This window comes from Herpailurus yagouaroundi, unplaced genomic scaffold (assembly GCF_014898765.1).
Source record: "Herpailurus yagouaroundi ecotype Mexico unplaced genomic scaffold, PumYag 100, whole genome shotgun sequence".
In the NCBI taxonomy this organism is placed as follows: domain Eukaryota; kingdom Metazoa; phylum Chordata; class Mammalia; order Carnivora; family Felidae; genus Herpailurus; species Herpailurus yagouaroundi.
Genome location: NW_024412391.1, coordinates 32,214,851 through 32,237,003, shown reverse-complemented (window position 1 = coordinate 32,237,003; position 22,153 = coordinate 32,214,851). Strand labels below are relative to the sequence as shown.

The following is a 22,153-nucleotide window of genomic DNA, read 5'->3' as shown; positions in this document are numbered from 1 at the left end:
TACTGATACTTCCGAGGAAAGGAAGGTAGAGGGTGGGGTGGACACAGATGATTTCATCTAGCAAATGAGTGTTGACTTCAGTTCATTACACTAATCATCTATGTTAAATCTCAGAGTTTCATTTTGATAATAAGCACTAACTTTTAGCATCTGAAGCATGTGACACTGAAAGCAATCATTTAAAACCCATAGAACAGGTTAGGAAGCCAAGCAGAAGGGAGCTGGCTTCATGCAAGAAGATAGTTTCCCCTTATTCTTTTCTACCTTTAGTCTTTTTTTATGCAAGAGTCAAATATACACAAATTCATACCATTCAGAGTTACTTGCACATTTTGGAGTTACATACCTTTGCATTAATTATCATTTTCTCTATTTTGTTTTCTGTACTAGAAGGCATGAGTGTGGCCGAAGAGCTTGGATATATATAAATCCGGGGTGCAAATATGGACTTTAAATTTATATTGGCTTTAGAGGGGTTTTTAAAAGAAAATGAAAGGAAACATTTGGAGATGGGGGTGGGGGGAAATGATGGATGAGATCAAAGACAGGCAAACCCAAGCAGGTGTTTGTAAAGTCACTGCGTTTTGCGATTGGAAGGTGCCTAGAAATAGTTCAGCAATCTTCACCATGTGGCTCCCCATCCCTTTTCCTCCATGCTAGGGACATTAGCAGGACACAAGCCACACCCCCCAGCCTATCTGAAAGTCCCTATCCTTTCCAACACTGAAACCACACAGTCTTTTCCTTTCTCTTTCAGGTTTCATTAAAAGTAATTTGTTTCTCACCATCTCTTAATTACTTATTCATACCCATTATGTGTGAGGAATAAACTTGGCTTATAATTCCTTTTGCTCTCCTACCTTTCTTTGTGATCCAGGTACCATTTTATCTTTCCCAAGGGACTCCTTAGTCCTCCTCATTCAAGCAAGAACACCTCCTTCTTATTCATCAGAAGAAACTTCCTTATTAATCTAACCTTGTACACTTTCCTCCAAAAGAATGAGTCCTTTCAAGACTGAACAAGCTCACTGTGGCAGAATATAGAGAAGTGTCAATCCCTAGTTCTTCTCCCTGTATCTCCCCCATCCTCCCAATACACACATTTCAAGCAGGGAACTAGCTGCCAGCTTTTGGGATTGCTTTTATCAGGGCAGAAAGCAGAAGCAACCTGAACTCAAAAACTCATACTGTCATTTGGAAAAGCCTAACCTACTCAATGCTTATTCAAGATATTCTGGCAAAAGAGGGGAAGAAAGAGAAACAGGGAAGGAGACTTCCAGCCCATCCTGAGATTAGCAGGCCTTACACCCATTCCATGACTCTGCCCCTAGGGGATGGCCTCAGAGGTTCCAGGTCTACCATGGATGCTATACCCTCACAGAGCCATGGACTGAAGGGACCATATATGCATCATGTAACCAGTAACCAGGAGGGCTTCCCCACAGTTTTGAGACTGTGTAAGACACCAAATCTTTGCACAGCCTTTGGGTATGTGTGGAGGAGGGGTAATAGAAGTGGCAAGAAAGACAAAATAAAACTGAATTCCCTGCTAGCCTGAATAGTCCTCCCTGGCTTGGTGAAATGAGATTCAGAGCTGCAACATTATCATCTTCCTTTTTAATCTTTCCTGGGCCTGGCATCCTTTGGCCCTCTCTAATCAACAACAGCATTAGCATGCACTTACTTTATTTATCACTGTTTGCCCGAGTATTTTTGAATCTCCTTTAAAAAAAAAAAAGTCTTCTATTTATAGACATTTTACAACCTGATTTTCTTCTTTGAAAAATTTTTTACTATGCATTGTTTGGTGACAGATGATGACCACATTTATCCTGGGGAGCACTGAGTAATGTACAGAATTGCTGAATCACTATGTTGTATACCTGAAGCTAACATGACTGTATGTTAATTATACTTCAATAAAACATTTTTTTACTATGAAAAACCTTAAATATACATAAAATTATAAAGAATAGTAAAGCAAATCCCCACATACACATCATCTAGTTTCAACAATTACCTACTTGTAAAAGAAACTTGTTTTCGATGTTTATTTGAGAGATGGTGAGAGACAGAGCATAAGTGGGGGAGTGGCAGAGAGAGAGAGGCAGACACAGAATCTGAAGCAGGCTTTAGACTCTGAGCTATCAGCACAGAGCCTGACGCAGGGTTCGAACCATGAACTGTGAGATCATGCCCTGAGCTGAAGTCGGACGTTTAACCGACTGAGCCACCCAGGTGCCCCATACAATTATCTACATTTTTGCCAATCCTGTTTCGTCTATCACCACAACTATTTTCCCCCCTCTAGGGTACTTTAAAGCAAGTCTGAGATATATCATTCTACTTGTATGCAAATCAGTAAGCATCTTTAAGGTAGGACATTATTATTTACACACACACACACACACACACACACACACACACACACACAGGATTACAATGCCTTTACCACACCTAACAAAGGCAAACAATAATTCCTTAATCTAAAACTCAGCCTAAATTAAACTTTCTCTGATGGTCCTAAAACATGTCATTTATAGTTGGTTTCTTTTAATCACAATCCAACTAAGTCCATACAGTCTATTTTGTAGCCTGATTTTCTACTGACAGTAGACAGGCCACACCTACATTTAAATCACTATACAGGAATGCATGGAGGTAGCCTTATTTGCTGAAAACATAGTCTGGGAACACAGACCCTATGCAAACCTGAACAGGCTCTCCACTATAGTAAACCTAATTCTTCCCCAATCAGCAAAGCAAAATTTTGAGCTATGTATGACAACAGCAAAATAAACTTTATTTAAATGATTTCTTTTTAAACTGAAGATTTAGTATACTTTCCCCATCTCTAATTGTCAGCCACATGGTCTTGTTTTGAAGTATTTAGGGCATCTGCTACTTGGGCTGCTGGAGTTTTATATTTATGGGCACAGAACAGCCTGTTAGGGAAGTATTGATTTTTCTACAGCAGTTACAAGACGCTGTGTTTGCAAATGTGGAAAAAAGAGCCCACTTTATATTTAGTAAGAATGTTAGTTCAACTAAAAATAGCAAGAAAAAACTTAACCTTGAAGCATGATGAATGCCAAAGGTGGGACACAGTAGTCAAGACTAGCTTCTTTCTTTGTACACTATTCTTGTAAGTATAATGCTAATGTATAAAATTGGGGGGCGGGGATTTATGCCCTCCCCCTTCTCTTTCCCCTTGTCTTGACAGGGGAAAGACAGTCCTTCCACTTGGAAATGAACACATTTAAGAAAAGGTATTCGCTTTTCACTACTTGGTCTTTACTCTTCAAAAGTATTTTATCAAAACCACAGGGAGATACCACCTCACACACCTTAGGATGGCAATTCTCAAAAAGACAGAGAGAAAAAGAGAGAAAAGAACAAGCGTTGGCAAGGATGTGGAGACAATGGAACTCATGTGTACTGTTAGTGGGAATGTAAAATAGTACAATCACTGTGGAATACAGTATGGCATTTCCTCAAAAAATTAAACCTATAATCGCTATATGGTCCATTGTTCATAGGTAAATCTAGGGATATAATGATCAGATTCGGAAATCGTACAGCTTTGTGCTTAAAAGCAGACAAAATTACATGTGCCCTTTATTCCTTGTCCTCAACAGAATGGAAGAACCAATTTGTTCCTAGCATATGAGATAGTTTCCACACTTCTACGTAAATATTAATGACCAAAATCTGATTGAAAAATATTGTTCAGGGGCGCCTGGGTGGCTCAGCTGGTTGAACATGTGACTCTTGATTTGGGCTCAGGTCATGATCCCAGGGTCATGAGATCAAGCCCCTCATCAGGCTCCATGCTCAGCATGGAGCCTGCTTAAGATTGTCTCTTTTCATCCCTCTTCCCCAGCTCTCCCTCTGTCTAAAATAATAATAATAATAATAATAATAATAATAATAATAATAATAATAATAATTGTTCAGTAAAATTTTGTTTCTGTATTAGACTAACTGGGTAGTTTCAAATGGCCAAAAATGTATTAATTACTCTGAGTATTATTTCCTTTCTGCAATTTACTTTCTAAAAGTTAGCGTTTTTTTTTTTTAATTTTTTTTTCAACGTTTATTTATTTTTTGGGACAGAGAGAGACAGAGCATGAATGGGGGAGGGGCAGAGAGAGAGGGAGACACAGAATCGGAAACAGGCTCCAGGCTCTGAGCCATCAGCCCAGAGCCCGACGCGGGGCTCGAACTCACGGACCGCGAGATCGTGACCTGGCTGAAGTCGGACGCTTAACCGACTGCGCCACCCAGGCGCCCCTAAAAGTTAGCGTTTTTTGTATCTACTAAAAATTACTGAGGATCTTGATTTATAAAATCATAAAGCTTACTTGCTTTACTAAAACATGGTGATTGGTTTTTATCAAGATTTTTCTTGTCTCACAGAAACTGGACAAAAGGTTTAAAATGTAACATTTTAAAACTAAGCTCTGTACAGACATGGACCTTTTTTGTTATATCTCTCCAAATAACTTGCACATAGCCAGGGCTTTATGAATTATGTTACATTGAATTTGTTGGCCTGTTCCATTAAGAAATGGACGTCTATAATTATCTGAAATCTTTAGCATTCTAAACACTCAATGTGACATCTTCCATAAACCAAATTGTAATAAATATATTTTCAGATTCCTAAGTAACAAGCTGAATTAAGGTCTCTAAGGGGTGTTAAAATAGCACTGCGAATCCTTAATTTTTCTTATCATTTTGTAAAAATTCATGTCACAAGAGAGGCTTTAACACTTCTAAACATTTCCCAAGTCTAGTTGTTGTACAATAGCAGTGACCTTTAAAATTCACCTTATGTTTTGGAAGTCTTAGAAAAGTCAGGACACAACTCCAGGGAAATAATACAAAAACAAAGGAATGAGGTGAAAATTTACCCTCATCTTGTATTTGAACTATGTCATGCTGGGAATTTGTATTGAGTATAATGAGCCTTTTCTAACAGACTGCTAGAACTAAGCTAGAGCTAGTCTTTACGGCTGGGAAAACAAAGAAAGGGGATAGTATCTAAAGCAGTGCTTTCCAATCCTTAGTCAAAAATCATCTGGAGAACCTATTAAAACACAGTTGTGTCCACTCCCAGTGATTCTGTTTCAGTAGGTCTGGGGTGGAGCCAGGTCATTTGCATCTCTCACAAGCTCCCAGTGATGCTGCTGGGGCTCCAGGTCCATTTGAGTACCAATGTTCTAAAGACTACTGACATGATCATGTGTTGGGGGGATCCATATGTTCCAGAGATTTTCCACATTGTCTAGATTTTTGAGCAAAACAAAGAAATAATTTAACACAAAAACCAGAGAGGTAGAAATATTTTTGTTTTAAGGACAAAATAGCTGGGAAAAGTTTATCAAGTATATCATGAGATCATTAGGCAGACTAAAGGCACCAGCTTTATTTAACAAGCCCATGGTCATGGCCCTAAGTGCATAGCTATCCTGGCTTGAGTAAAGATTTATGTGGAAACAACCACATAACCATTAGCAAGGCTAATATTCATCTAAAAGGGAAATCTGCCATGTTTTCTAACATTCTGGTAACTCAAACGAATCTGTCCTGGTTTTATCATTTGAGCTCTGACAAGGATTTAATCAACCACAACAGCATTCCAATGCAGCATTCTTTGGAAAACATCTTGTTAAATTAATGCCAAATGCAATATGGGCAGTACAGGGCTTTATCTGCTTTCGAAAAACACCACAAAGAATTAACAAAACATAAAGACTGAGAGGGGTACTCATCAAGTAAGACAAACTGATGCTATTTTTGAGCTGAATCTAAAGATACATCATAGACTTCTTCTAGCTGGCCTTAGACAGGTGGAGATTGCTTTCAAGATGCTAACTCACTTATTTGCTGAAATTACCAGCAAGCACTGAACAGGGGGCTCAATTATATGTAACAAGCCTTCCTCAAATTGCTATGAATATCACTATGTATATATACAGATCCTGGTCAAAAATCATTCTGTCACATGAAGTAAAATGATAATGGTTCTATTTTCATTTACAGAAAACAAATCCTGCCATTTCCAAGTTGTGCTTGGATGAGCCCAAGAGAAAAGATACTTTTAGATCATTACATATTCAATTCAAATAAGCCCATCACTTTAATGAATTGCAAGGAGAAATTTACAATGCAGTAATAGTAAATGAATACTATAAACTTGCACAATTAGCATACAAAATTAAATAAGTTGGATCTCTATAAAGAAACCATATGCCAATGAGATTGTAAAACAATTTATGTTCCAAATATTATTCTTTTCCATGCAACCAGGTCAGGGTCAACAATTTACTATAGTAATACGCTCTATCTGCTGTGTCATTAACAAAACGGAATCTAATAGTATCTTAGCAACTGCAGATGCTTTAAAATCCTTCGGCTATACTCTTTATGATATAGATCCATGCTGTCAAGTTTTTAAGAGTACTGGTGCACAAGCCAATGCTCCATCAAGTTAATTCTAAATTTGTTATGATTCATAGCCTCAATTCAGAGTTCTAGAAATTTTGAGTTGTTACAATCCCAAATTCTGAAAGATTAGCTCATTGCTAAAAATGTATTATTGGAGCATTGGTAGATTATAAAATTTATCGTTCATGAATAATGAAGCACACAAAGGTAAGTTGATTTTTCAGACAGGTACCAATTTAAAAAATTAGTTATAACCATATTCAATTCCAAAATATCAATTACTTTCTATGATAACTATTGATATAGACACTTGGTTTCAAACGCCATCATTGGTAAATTGTCCTTCATTTGCACACTTAAAAGTACAGTGATCAACTACAATGGAGGTGGCTTCTCTTTCCATTACTTACCTAGGTTTTGCCACATACTGAAAATTTCACAACCCATTGTGACGCGCATGTCACCATACCTGAAATAAAACAAAAAGCAAACCTGATACAAAGCCTTCAGAACAAAAGGTATTTGTGTCTCTTTAAGATATAAACTATCAATGTGAATTAAAAGACACTATGTTGGGGGGTGGCTGGCTGGCTCAGCTGGTGGAGCATGTGACTCTTGATCTCGGTGTTGTGAGTTCAAGCCCTATGTTGAGTATGGAGATTACTTAAAAAATAAAATCTTAAAAAAATAAAAATAAAAGACACAATGTTTTTTGTTTGTTTTAAAGTTTATTTATTTTGAGAGAAAGAAAGAGAGACAGGGTATTTGAGCAGGTGAGGGGCAGAGAGAGAGAATCCCAAGTAGGTTCCACACTGCCAGCACAGAACCTCACACAGGGTTCAAACCCACAAAATGTGAGGTCATGACCTGAGCCGAAGTTAAGAGTCAGACACTTAACTGACTGAGCCACCCAGGCGCCCCAAAGGCACTATGTTTTTAATTAAAGATGTTTAATGTAGGTGTCATAATGCTTCTAATGTAAATTCTTGTATAAATCCTTTAATAAAAAAGATCTGTCCCCTAATTTATTTCTTTTTTTAATTTTTAATTTTATTTATTCCCCACTTTATTACTCTTTTAATAAATATGTAAGGTAAATGTCATTATTTTCAACATTTTTCTTGATTTCACCTATACTTTTTAGACATTTCTTTAACCTACACTTTTTTTTTTTTAATTTAAATCCAAGTTGGTTAACTTATCGTCTACTAATGATTTCAGGAACAGAATTTAGTGACTCATCACTTATATATAACACCCAGTGTTCATCCCAACAAGTGTCTCCTTAACGCCCCTCTTTCACTTGCCCATACCCCCACCCCCCTCAACACCCCACCAGCAACCCTCTGTTTATTCTCCGTATTTAAGAGTCTTTTATGGTCTGTCTCCCTCGCTGTTTTTATATTATTTTTGCTTCCCTTCCCTTATGTTCATCTGTTTTGTATCTTAAATTCCACACAAGTGAAATCATATGATATCTATCTTTCTCTAACTGACTTCTTTCCCTTAGAACAATACACTGTAGTTCCATCCATGTTGTTACAAATAGCAAGATCTAATTCTTCTTGATTGTGGAGTAAAATTCCATTATATATATATATATACACCACACCTTCTTTATCCATTTATCAGTCGATGGAGATTTGGGCTCTTTCCATACTTTGGCTATTGTTGATAGCACTGCAATAAACATTGGGGTACATGTGCCCCCTCAAATCAGCATTTTTGTATCCTTTGGATAAATACCTAGTATTTGCTTCTATAGTACACTGATTCCTGAAAGACTGAGGACAGTAAGTAAGTTCAAAATTTCCAGAAAAGACTGATTCTTGTCCTCTTGTTCATTGCCTCTCCATTGTTGTTTCCAGTTATGGACATGATTTAACAATCACTTGAACTAAACACCCTTTTAAAGGCACAACATTTGATTTGCCTCATAATTGCACCCAGTGATACACTACTACTTACTTTTCTAACACCTTTTTCTTTTTGGAAGGTGTGAACATCTCTAACTGTAGACACAATTGGTTTATAAAAATGACTGCGAGGTAAAAGTAGGAATCCCAAATCTAGAACGAGAACAAAATATTTAAATACTATAGTGTTACAAAAATATGTACAGGTTAAGCGACATTATATCTTTGCTTTGCTTCAACAGTGGTAAGGAATGTGGGCATAGTTGAAATCAGATTGACCCTGTGTTGATAATAGTTGAAGCTGGATATGGGTATATGGGGGTTCATTACACTACTCTCTCTACTTGTATATATGCTTGAAATTTGCTGGAACAAAGAAGTAAAGCAAATAAACACTATCTATTTATACACTGTGCCAATGCCGTATCCTAGGTTTCATAAGCTCTCTGGTATATGTTAAATGGTAGGTGTTTCGTTTCTCTTATAATATGTCTGAGTATCTCCACGGAAGCTGCGGTATAAGTTGGGTTACTTTATTCCTGTAAGAATTCATTTTTGGAACTCCTTTTAATGGAGAATTAAAAAAAAAAAGGCGTACACTTCTCTGGATATGCTAACAACTTTAAATTCAGACAGTATATAAAAATTCCCTGCCCAGACAAATCTTTGTCTAAGTTTTCTTACATTAAAAACAGCATCAGAATGAGATCAGAATAAAATTCCCCAAAATAAACTTAACCCAAACACATGACATAATGAAAGGACACTACTTCTCCACTGACACCAAGTACAATTAGAAATAAGTAGGAGAAACACTATAAATATCTTTTATATATAAAGAGCTCTTACAAACAAAAAAGAATATGATAAAACTAAGCAAAATAATGAACAAAAGTCAAGAACAGATGCTTCACAAAATATTAATTTAGTCGATAATTCCAGGTTGGCATACATAAGCAATCAAATATAACTGATACAACCTTTAACTCAACAATTCCACTTACAGATGTTTATCCAAAAACAAAAAACAAAACTAGAGACATACACCAAGTTTGATTTTGTAAGAAGGTACATAGAGAAATTTATAAGAATAAAATAGCAGAAACAACTTGAGTATTAAAAAGGAGTGTTGTGGGCACCTGGGTGGCTCAGTTGGCTGATTGTCTGACCTTGGCTCAGGTCATGATCTCACAATTCGTGAGCTCAACCCCTGCATCAGGCTCTGTGCTAATAGCTTGGAGCCTCGAGCCTGCTTCAGACCCTGTGTCTCCCTCTCTCTCTGCCTCTCCCCCACTCGTGTTCTGTCTCTCTTTCTGTCTCTGTCTCTCTCTCAAAAATAAACAAACATAAAAAAAAGTAAAGCTGTGATCATGATATTTTGATCTATTTATTATTGTATGATATGATATAAAGATATATTAGGCAACCTTTCAATTTCAAAGGTCTTTACTGCATTTGTGGTTTTTAAAACACCTTGTAATTATCCAAATGTGGACCTTTTCTTAAATGTTTAATATGAAAAATGTTAATTAGAAAGAATAAGAAATAAAGATGCCCAAAATATAAAATATCATTAAGAAGGGAAGCCAAAATAGCCACTGCCCATGTTGGTTTACCATTTATCATTTCCCATTTAAAAAATAATCTATCATGAATTGTTAGGCATAACAAATTATAGATGTATAGACAGTTCTGCCTTAGAGAATTTTACCTATCTTTCAATGTATTTTTTAATTCATTCTAAAAAAAAGTGAAGATGGAGAAGTAAAGGAACTGAAGTGTTGACTTTGTAAACATTTTCTTCATATAAAGTCTATTTTAAAAAATGTCTTAAAAACGTATGTTCTAAGTTCCCTTTGTCACACATAAGGACCATACAGGAAAGACGAATGAAAATTTATAGTAACAACACAGAACTACCTCCTCTTAAGCACTATGATTTCCAGTAGGTTGACAAGCAGGATAAAAGCCCTAACTTGTTGACAAATATAATGAAAACTCTTCGAATATTATTCATAATGAAAACTACAATGGCCCAAGATAAATTTAGGGTATAGGGGAGGTGGAATAAATTTATTTTCCTATTGTTAAGAGCAAGAAAATACATTAGATAATTTCCTCAAGTACAAGGTAAAAGATTTCAGCTCAGGCAGGATAGTCATCCAGATTGATACTTACCTTATAATCAAAGTTTTCATTTAAGAAATTCTTACGAAGTGCATCAGACAGGTATAGAACTGTTGTAATAATAACACTAGTGATAAAAAAAAAAGAACATTTTAAGGTCAAAACTTTGCATTAGTGAAAATCATTTATTAGATAAGAAAAAAGCAATGAAGATAAAAGAAACCCTATAGAAAGCGTGTGGAACAATATTATTTGAATACCATGTACCTTTTTAAAAATTTTTTTTAATGTTTACTTATTTTTTAGAGAGAGACAGCAAATGGCGGAGGGGCAGAAAGATAGGGAGTCACAGAATGTGAAGCAGGTGTCAGGCTCCGAGCTGTCAGCACAGAGCCCAATGCGGAGCTTGAACTCATGAACCGAGAGATCATGACCTGAGTCAAATTCGGACCCTTAACCGGCAGAACCACCCAGGGGCCCCTTAATTTAATTTTTTAAAAAGTAATCTCTACGTCCAACATGGAGCTTGAAATTATGACCTCGAGATCAAGAGTCCCCTGGTCTACTGACTGAGCCAGCCAGGCGCCCCCAATGTGGGACAATATTAGATAATTCATATTTGAAACAGAGAAAAGGGACACCAGGTAAAAAAAGAAAAAAAAAATCAATCACTTAAGTTCTTTGTAAAATGATACAAAGATCTATGAATTCATACAACTCAGGCAGAAATACATTAATCTCCTGATGTTTTATGGTATTATTAATTTCTGAAGAAAGCAAAATGATTACTTCAAATATAATATTCCATGTTTGATGAACATGGGAGAAAGCCACACTTTAAAAAAAAAAATGCAGATAAAGAAATGGAGCCTAAAGAAGAAATAGATAAAATGAAAGAATATATTGAATATTTATTATAGGTCTTCTCTCTGTTTCCCCTGTCCCAGGTATTAGGGGGCATGCAAGAGCTCCTGAAGGCAGACTCCCTCTCTCTTGGTGACAGAATGCCACTACAGAAACAATTACAGACTGTGAAATTGTCTATAACCCAGCACTACGCTGTATGAAACTGCCAGGGGCTGTTAGAGCAACTCAGAGAATGGGGCATCTCAGGGCTATAGAAAGTAGGGGAGGCCTGACAAGGAGTCACATGCAGCCACATGTAGCTTGCTGGGGAGAGTAAAAGGGAAGGGTTTGGGGAGCATTCTTGGTTAACTCTAGACTTATGCAATTTGTTCAAAACCTGCTCCTTTTTACAGCTATAGTAGTTGACATCCAAAACTGAATACATATCCAGTTGATTTCATATTACATACAGAATTATGCTGAAACGAGATAGGCCACTCCCCAAAATACCATACACAAATGGTATATATACATGGTTGACATTCGGAAACCTCCTTGGCCTTTGCTGAGATGCATGCCTGATGGGAGTTCGTGATGTGATCGGACTCCAGTTCTCACCACAGGATTTGTAATCAAAGAGTAGAGCTGTATGACCCCAAATAAAATGAAACAACACCCCATCAACTTCACACCTTGATTATCCTATTGGTGAAACATAGATTAGAAGGATATTTACTAACCAGAAGAGTATTTGCAGTCTTTGAGGGACATAAAGGCTCATTACTGTTATGTGCTGGAAAACTCACTATTAGAGCCTTCTCCTGGGATAGGAGAGTATTAATGAGACTAAGGGGTTGAATGACTGAATGTGAAGCTCAGGGTAAAGAAAGGGAAAGAGCAGAAAACCACCATGCCTTGGGTACCTGCTCTACCATGAGCAAGCACTGTGGTACATGCATGTTCATTTTACATATGTCAATTACATCTTTCAACGAGCCTTACTAGGAAAGTTAAGTATAAGCAAAGCCTTATGAGATTGCAAAGTCCTATGGTGTCTTCAACCCCCAAAACAGCAGGGTATCATCAGTGAATTTCCTATTAAAGACAGAAATCACCTGAAAATAGCATAAAGTGGCAATTTTCAGTAGCCACTAGCAAAAGTAATGATGACAACTGAAGAAATCATTAAAATGTCCAAAGAAAGTAGTCTACCCAAAACTTATTTTATGAAACTAAAGCTTAATTATCAGAAAACGGAATGCTATTGAAGAGCTTTGGAAAATACTGAGACCTGAAAAAATAGAATGGGATCAAAATTTTAAACTGCAAAATAAAAACTAAAAAAGGTTAATTACACTTCCAGAGAATGCAACATTACTGATTTCATTAAATGTTCAATTTCACATTTCAGTAACTTCTACTGTATTGAAAAAAAGTATAGGTTACTTTTAAAATCTTCACAAGAATTCCCAACTGTACAGAAATGCTGAGAAATCACAACCAATTGGAGTTAAATAATTTACTCGTAGGCTAGTAGTTTAAAAAGCAAAATGTAAAAATTGTTTTTTTCTTCAGTAAAATGTGGTTTGTGGATCTATTTAATATATTTGATATGCTGAGAGTAAGATCTCCAAAAGTAAGACTCCTCTGGGCTAGAAAGACCTAAAATGAGTCTACTTCAAATGCCTTTCATTTATGCTTATAACATTCAGCCCAAGACACAGAGGCAGCTCTGAGAGCTTTTTATGGTAACTCAGCACTGAGTCAGTATCCTGGCACACAGGTCCCCAAGCCAGCTGAAGGCATTTATGCATTATTGCTCCTTCATCACAGTTGATACCTGTGGTGTTTAGGGATCTTTCTTTACTTGTTCCAATTTATCCAAAATCATGTGGCTCCTTTGGTTTTATTCTTTTACTCATGACTCAGTTTCTGAATATTAAGGACATTTCAAATCTCAGCACTCCAATTCAATAGCCAAGAAAGGTTTGCAATCTGTTACTACAAATGGTCAAATTACTGATATCTGCCACAGAAAGGCAGCCACAAGGATCATTTCTGACAGCTGTAATCTGTGGGCACAGCACAATAAAATTTACACATAAAAGAGGAAACAGTGCACAGGAAGTCAAAGTTATGGCTTCAAGATTTTCAGTTGCCACCTGATTCTAGCATTTCGAAAGTATTTTTTAAGTAACGCTCTCTCCTTGCTATAGAAATCCCATTTCTCATGATTTGTCAGTTTGAAAACTACTCCAAGATGATAATGTGCTCAAGCAAAAGCCCACCTCCACAAATGATACCTGGACTGGGAGAAGCCCCTCTGTGGATAAACTAGGTATCAACAACAACAATGTTTACACACAGAAAACCTCAGGAAATCTATTCGTGGAGGTAACTTCCCTACAGTCTGGTGTGTTAATGAGGGCAGAAGGGATCAACACAAAGACACTTGGGGCAGATGAAAATCCTGGAAGGCCATCAAGGGGACTGATCTAAGCTAGTGATTCTCAAACTTCAGAGCGCATGATAATCACCTCAAGTATTCATAAGACTTCAGGGCCTTACCACCACCCATGGCCTGCTGAGTTCAAGGTGGGGCCCAGCCAGATGATTCTCATGCACCTGATTACCCTGTTTCATTTTGGGGACTGTGTTGCAGAGAGAAGACAAGACAGACGGGTTGGACTTGGAGAGCAGTGATGTTTAGGGAATTTGGCCTTGTTAACCACTGTTTCACCAAGGGTCTAGTCCACAATAAGTTCTATTGTAGCCTCACAACTATATTTAAACCTATGCTTTGTTATCCTTGGTTGCTGTAGTAGGTAATTCTAAAATGAGAAGCTTGTAAAACATCTTACACCCCTTCGAAAGATATTTTAAAGAACAGAAGCAAAGACACTCCAAGTGGAGGGCACAACATAAGCCAAAACAAGAAAGCAGGAAGCCAAGTGCTTTTGCTTTTAGTCAAGGAAGCATGTAGTGTGGGTGAGGAAGAATGGAACAAGGATTGAAAGAGAGGGATGTTAACAACTCCCTTGACCTTCTCCACTGAGCACTAGTGGCAGAAAGTCACTCACATGTCAGCAGCCTCAGTTTTGGCCTGTTAGGCTCAGATCTTAAGGAAACCTTCCCTTTCATGTATTCATTCTTCCTGCCAGCTCCTCCCAACTCACCAGGATAGGGACCATGTGGGAAGTTCTTGTGTAAATATTTGCCATAACTATTTGAGTGTGGCACATTCATCTTACTAATAGATAGTTTTGGCAAAAATCAGTATCTTCTCTCTCCCCTGGACAGGAAAATTGTTTAAGGATTATAACTCTAAAAGAAAAACACCACCAGTACGAACAAAAAGCAGTGGTAGTGGTGTTGGCGGGTGCTTAACAGATCAGCTGCCCTACCATCCAACTTTTTCATCATCACTATCACATACCCTGTCTTCCCTCCTGTTACTATGCCAATGCTCCTAGCTAAGGTCAGGATTTCTTTGTGTGCATGAGATCAGAGCTTCTTTTGTTGAGAAAGTCTTACCACAAAAAGCACTGCCTACATGGTTGGTGTCATTTCCAGTGCAAGCTGACTGTGGAGAGGGAACAGGCAGTTCTCGATATCCCCACTTGCCTACCCAAGTTGTTCCTTCACTTATTCCTGTTTTCTTTAGTATCATCAGTATTTCTGTCTTTGCTGGGCCAGCCCTATCTATAAGCCAAAATACTATATAATTCCATGTTTTAAAAAGGGTCCTAGTCTCCTAATTCCTTCCAGATATAGTCCCATTTCTCTGCTTCCTTTCACAGCAAAACTTCTAGAGAGTGGCTTATATTTACTGTTTTCACTTTCTCAATTCCTACCTGTTCTTGAATTCACTCTGATAAGGCTTTCTCTATCGGTCCACTGCAACAGCACATGTCAAGGTCATCAATCTCTACACCGCACTGCCAAATCCCGGGTCAACTGCCAGTCTTCATCATCTTCAACCTCCCAGCAGTTCTTGGTATTCCTTCCTTCATGAAATACTTACTTCACAGGACACTGTAGTCTGCTGGTTCTCATTTTAAATCACAGGCTGCTCCTTTTCAGTCTCTTTTGCTGGATGCTTCTCCATACCCTGACCTTTAATAGCAGTATCCTCTACAGCTCTGTTCTAAGTACTCTTCCCCCTTTCAGTCTACACTCCTTTCCGGGTGCTCTCATTCAGTTCCATGGCTTCAAATACCATCCATATGCTGGTGACCCTCAAATGCACATCATCAGCCCTAACCCCTTCCCTCAGCTCCATATAAGCATGGGTAGCTTCCTCTTCTATGTTTCCACTTGGATATCTAAGAGCATCTCAAACTTGTTTAATGTAAGATTCTTCACCTCCCCCCCCACCAAAGCTGTTCCTCTCAGTATTTCCCACCAAAGTGAATGGCACCACCATTCATCCTTTTGTTCAAGCCAAAATTCTAAAGGCCATCTTCCATTTTTTCTCTTCCACCCACATCCAGTCACCTGTAAGTTAGGTCATCTCTATCTTCAAAAAATTGTTCTTCTTACTACCTTCACTGCTATCCACCTGTTCAAGCCATCAGCATCTCTTACCTGCACTGCTGCATTAAGCTACTAACTGGTTCTTCTTGGTTTCTTTCATGTTTCTCTACTCCCTAATATTTGGGCCCTGTCTTCATCTTCCCACCTCATCTTTACTGGTTCCTTCTCTCCTCATGTTTCAGCCATAGTAACAGTCCTTTGGTGCATTTAAATGTGCCACATTCATCCTGACCACAGGGCCTTTGTATATGCTATTCCTGCTGGTAAGAACATTCTTCCTTTGCTGTCTACCTGTTAACTCCTGCTTTAGCTTTCAGCTCAAGTTTGACTTCCTAATGAAAGAGCTCTCCAATCCCAGTACAAAGTTCCTTTCATAAACATCTTCAAATAACTGTGCTCTATTTTTATGGAATTTATTTTATACTGTAGGCAACAAAAAAGATTTGCTAAATGGATGGGTCAGGAAATGAATGACCTCCCCTAAGAATCTTTGATTCCATAAATCACCTATTCACTACATAGATCTCATATGAAAGCTAAATTAGTTAATAGTAATAGTCAACTAAATAATTCAGGGTTTGATGAGAAAAAGCACAAAAGAAAATGTATCCTAGGTTTGAAGCCACCATGTACACAAAATAAATAAATTAAGGACCTGAAATTTCAACTCGTAGGCCAGAAGTTTTTACTTTCCTCAGCAGCAAGTCTGTTATAAGATTTATCTCTTTGAAAATGTATAAAACTGTGACTTTATTTTTGTACTGTATTTTGCAATGTGTATGGGAAGGGGGTGGAAAGAAGCTTGTCTCAAAGTGTCCTGTATTTTTGGTACTTAATTTTCATCTCCCTTATGTTCCTTCTTTCTCAAATTGAGCAGTTGTTCTCATCAGAAACATCTACCAAGAACTTAACAGTGGGCACAATACAGCTTTGCACACAAGCTAGAGAGTCACATGTCTTATCCTTGTGAAATTTAGCCTGGATGCAGTTACTGTGTTACCTAATATTAGACATTCAGGTGGAAATAAACCACACAAGACCGTACTAATCACCAAGAGTCTGGTCATAGCTTTTGGTAGGACTTCACATAAAGCAGGGAAGCTACATGGTTTGGGACAATACAGTTTGTAGATGAAAGTTAAAGGCATTTAACTTACTTGAACACACAGGAAGAAAGGATCGGCACATAAAAGAATGCATATTTTGAGTTCGAGGGTAGGGCAGTGTGACTTCTCAGCTAGTTACTATCAATTTGGCATGTATGAAGCACATAGTGGGTAGTAAAAGTGGGAGTTTGGGTCAAAATGCCTCTTTGAGGAGCCCTGATCAAACCATCTAAGGAAGGTAGCACCATGGAAGAAAGGTGGTCAACCTGAGAGATGTAGACCTAGCTCCTCCAACTTGCTTCTACACAGTTAGCAAAGTGATAAAGTTTTCTTTCCAGTGTACGTTCTTCAATATATTTTAAATATCCTTAACATCTTTCAGAAATTTAGTTTTCTACCAATATTACATGGCTAATACCTGTATGGATAAAGCAGGAAGAGCTGAAGGCTTATTTCTGGAACACATTGCACTCATAAGGCAAGGAAAATCTCATATGGCTTCATAATTTGAACAGGAAATGGCTAGGGTAGTTGAATGGGGAGAAGAGAGGGAAGCAGAATGGCAAAGAGCAGTGTCTGTTTCAACTCTGCAGGAGTTCTACCAGACCCTGGAACCCTCTCTACAAATTAGATCGGACTTGCCATCACCAGTGGAAAAACAGTGCTCACTTCTTACCAGCACTGACTTGGGTGGCAAGGGCATGATGTCATCGCATTTAGCAAAGGCTGATGGCCTTTTCCTTGGATTTGCTTTTGGAGTATCTTCTGTTTAAATGTATTACACAGAGCTCATCTCAAAGTAACTGTGCTCCTGTTTGATTAGCACCAGATAAAAATATAGAACATTGTGTGTTTACTCAAAAGCAGAATCTATACTTCTAAGTCTGTTACCCATTTGTGTGACCATGAAGTATTCATAAACGGAGTGTAGATTTTTAGGTGAAGTAGAGAGAGACAGTGTTTACTTTAAAAAAGTCACATTGTGGTCACGATTTTCAGGAAGCTCAAGCAGAGCCTGTGTGCATAAGGAACAAAATGTCAAATTTATCTTTGGTTTGAATTTCTGCCATTAAATATTCTAATTCAAGGCAAAATATCCCTGTGCACACAGGGCAGACATGATGACCAAATGATGATGCTGCATGATGATGATGTCAGCAGCCTGGACCTCTTCCCAGATGGCTCCCTGGACTACTTCATAGCCCTCTGCATGTACCCAGCATGTAGATCTTTGGTAATAAGGCCAGATACATGACAAATAGTTCCCATTTAAATCTGTGGCTTCCGGACATCCAGACAAAAAGATATGTGATTCTACTCACAGATATCAAACTAAATATGCTAAATTCTAAAGAGAGCTATTTCAGGAATCTCAATTAGTCTTCAAAATGGAAAAGCTTCTTCTGTACTTATGTAAAATATAATATGCCATATTATACTATTTGTTACTTCACAAGTTTTTAACACATCATTTTAACACCTCCACATCTATAAATGTAGACTGCAGCAGAAGCCATATTAGGCACATCTTATCAAAATCAAACCCTATATTACTGTGGCTCTTACCACCATCATACCTGGCATCTGGGGAAGACATATGGTATCTCTGGCCTATGGCTAGACACCTGGAGAATTCAACTGTTATCCTGAATGTGAAGGTGTTCGGGGCTGGACAAGAGGAGGAAGGAGAAGCAGGCAAACGTAGACTTGAAAGAAAGAATGTTCAAGAAACAGGGTAACTGACAAGTGTGGAAGTAAAGATCAGCCAGTTTCCTGAAGAACTTCACCTTCATTCTGTATCCTGAGATGACAGAGACAGGAAGCATGACAGCAGATAAAGCCATGACACTGTATTCTCTGGGACAGCTCCTGCCATTCTGGCTGCCCTCTAATCTCTTTTCCTGGCTCCTATTCCTTCTAGTACTGACGTCAAATGTTTGATTTTTTCCCCCTGGATGTGCCTAATACAAGCCAATTTTGTCAACTTCCAGAGATTCATCTTTATGTCAATATCTCCCCAAATGTCTTCTCTAGTTCTGAATTTTGCTGAGAGCATTATTTTCAGTAGTCTATCAGCCTTCTCAGTTGGCTGTATAAAAGAAACTTCAATCTTCATGTATCCAACTCAGGGGTCATATCTTATTCCCAGTGCTGAGTACATGGTAGACACTTAATACATTCCGCTGAGTTAAAATGAATGAAGAAAGATTAGAAATGACTCAAGTGGCCAGCAACAGGGCTCGTTAAATAAACAATGGTACATCTACTCAATAGAACATGATACGACTATCAAAGAAAAAAGAAACAAACAAATGAGGGGCTTTCTAAATATTAATGTGGAAAGACTGCCAGGATTTTTTAGGGGAAAAAGCAACGTGCTGTATTACGCACCTGCCAGGCAGAAAAGAACACTGGAAGGTCATGCAAGAAACAAATAAAAGTGGTTATTACAGGCTGGGGGTAAGGAATAAATATGGGAGGTGGGAGTGAGATTTTTCAGTGTATACTCTTGTTATATTACTTGATTTTTGAACTATGTTCATTTATCACCTATTTAAAACGAATAGTAATACTTTTTTAAAAGTGAGACAAGTTAATTCAGAGACAAAGGACAAGAATCCCTGTATTTGAAGCTTTCAAATTTGAGATCAGACTAAAAAAAAAATCATTTTGTGCCTCCTCTCCAATGAGCTGCAATTGTCATCAATTTAAATGTCTTACTTGTTAGCCACCAAGCGCATAACAGTCCAGTCCTTTGGAAACATCTCTGGGCGTATCAATATTCGGAACACAGTAAATATCTGCAGCAGAAAATCCTTGGATAGGAAGGAAATAGACCATTTTACTGAGTTATTGTAACTGTCAACACACACACACACACACACGCGCAGCACTGTTGTTACCATTTCCAAAGAAACTACAGAGAAGGGAGCCATGTTTTCATAGTTCACCAGGAGAAAGAATCATCGCCCTTCCCATTCTCAACACCCAAGTGGTTTGCTACTCTTCCCAAATGTTCTCTTTTCTTTCTCATAAATGGTGGGAATGGCTTTTCATTCCTCTTCACAAGCTCTAAGCATTTAGGTTTTATAAATAAAGGGGAAGACTGGCTTAGCAGGCAAATATGTTCTCTTCTTTTATTATAGTCTTAAACATCAGAACTTCTCATATCGAGAGAACTATCAACAATCCTTCCTTTTAAGTGTCAAAATTTAGAAAGTTATATTCATTAAAAAGAATTTTCAGCAAACACCCATGTTTCTTAGAGGGCATTCTGAAGATATAGTATTAATAGTATGCATGTAGGTTTACAGAATCTGAGCTTGCTATGCGGAATACACTCAAATAAGGATGTGTGCTAGGCCGAGCCCAGTGGTGAGTGCTTAGTAGCTATGAGTGTCAAAGAATTCTTCACAGAGTGTCATGTCAGAGGGCAGTGGTATTTACTAAGATGTTATCCTTAAACCCATCACCTGGAAACACTCTTGACAGGAGGCTATTTCCAGACACAGAAATACCTCTTCTTAAAACATTACAAGTAATAGGATCCCAAATGTTGCAGCATTTTATACTTAAAGGCAACTCTAGGAGATAACACACTACATGTAATGAGTGACATAAAGCGTGCCCAATCAGAAAGAAATTGGCTCAATCTAGCTTTTATTTAGACTTATTAACTAGAAAACAAAGATTTCTTGGTAACCGTAAGCAATGCTAGGAAAATACATCTCGCTGCCAATCTGATTTAAGTCAACAGTATGGTGATGCTTAAAACAAACAAACAAACAAACAAACAAACACAGGAGTTTTATATATGAAACCCAACAACACACTATGTTAAACGTGTAAGCTGCTTGAATATAAGATTACAGTTGTCATTGATATGATGAGGAGATAGCTAGAATCTGAAAATATCAGGAACATCTGGTGGCTGTGTGTATGTGTGTGTGGTTTTTTAACATACTCTAACAGCTTTGATCAAGCCCATAAATATTTTGACAAGGATTTATTTTAGCTTCTTTGGCATCAACACACATAGACTGATATGTAGTATGTACCATGTGGAAATGCACCCGGTAGGTCACTTTTCTTTAAATGGCCAGATTTTTCTTATGTAGGAAGAGTTTCCCAAATGCATTGCAAGGCAGGTCAGATCATTCGGGGAAACACTTCACATTCTAGCCCTCTCTTGAGAAAATAGGTCATTAGCATACTAAAACTGTGAGAAGCCCTTTTTGATGCATTTCTAAAACTTATTCCAAAAAGTTTTTCAATTTATTCTTTTGGGTGTCCCAGACATGAATCTATTATAATTCCTCCAAAAACGGAATGCAAAAATGCAAAAAAAAAAAAAACGGAATGCAAAAATGTTTGCATTTACCTTTCAAAGAATTTGATCCTACTTCAGTTTCCTATCTTGTTGCACTTGCTTAGATAGAAAAAAAATCATGAAGGTGGGAAGTCACATCTCACAGTCTACAATTACTTAGGAATGTTGAAATAATTTCTATAACATTGAAATTTCATCTTTTCTCCTCAAAACTTTTAGACAATTGGAAAATGGAGGTAGCACCCTTCGTGCTTGGGTGTCTGTAGGGGGGAAGGTAGGAGAGAGGGATTTCGGTTGCACAGAGAAAAAAGTGACTGAAAAAGTGGCTACAGGAGGCAGGGTATCTACCTCCTGGGCTGGCAACTTTGGTTGTTCTTCTTTCGCAGTGCTGGGGACGAAGGGAAAGTTATTCCAGGTATAGGAGCTGGGGACAGACAACCTGTTTCTGTGCCATCTCATTTTCTTGTTCCCAGTTATCTCACAAAATAAAAAGTGTGGCAGCATGTGACATTGTGCCAATGCTCGTGTATTGACAGAAATCTTTACTTGCCCTGAGAGAACTTTTTGGCATCTCAAATAGCTCTCTATGGTATCCACGCAAGCTTCACCTACCTTCATAGAGCCAAACACATTCATTGTGGAAATCTTACAATAAAAACACAAGAACATTACATTAACAATCAGAAAATCTAGATTTTAATCCTGGATCTGCAACAAACTAACTCAATGATGTTGGCAATTTATTTGATCTGCCTGGAAGTGAGTTCTCATCCTTGGAAAATGTGGGACCTTTAAGGTCCCTTGTGGTTAGGGGTGATTTAAAAAAGTTAATATGATCA

The 22,153-nt window shown here is 37.8% G+C and overlaps 1 protein-coding gene across 7 annotated transcripts in view; it reads right to left on the bottom strand.

The window, feature by feature from the left end:
- Positions 1 to 22,153, bottom strand: part of DOCK4 (dedicator of cytokinesis 4) — a 436,196-nt gene that overhangs the window by 61,456 nt on the left and 352,587 nt on the right. For all 7 annotated transcript variants that reach the window (XM_040472219.1, XM_040472215.1, XM_040472222.1 and 4 more), the window contains exons 27-30: positions 19,706 to 19,800; positions 10,548 to 10,623; positions 8,422 to 8,522; positions 6,864 to 6,922 (exon numbers count right to left, since the gene is read on the bottom strand). In XM_040472219.1, the coding sequence (XP_040328153.1) occupies positions 6,864 to 6,922; positions 8,422 to 8,522; positions 10,548 to 10,623; positions 19,706 to 19,800 (331 nt within the window). The remainder of the gene's footprint in view (positions 1 to 6,863; positions 6,923 to 8,421; positions 8,523 to 10,547; positions 10,624 to 19,705; positions 19,801 to 22,153) is intronic.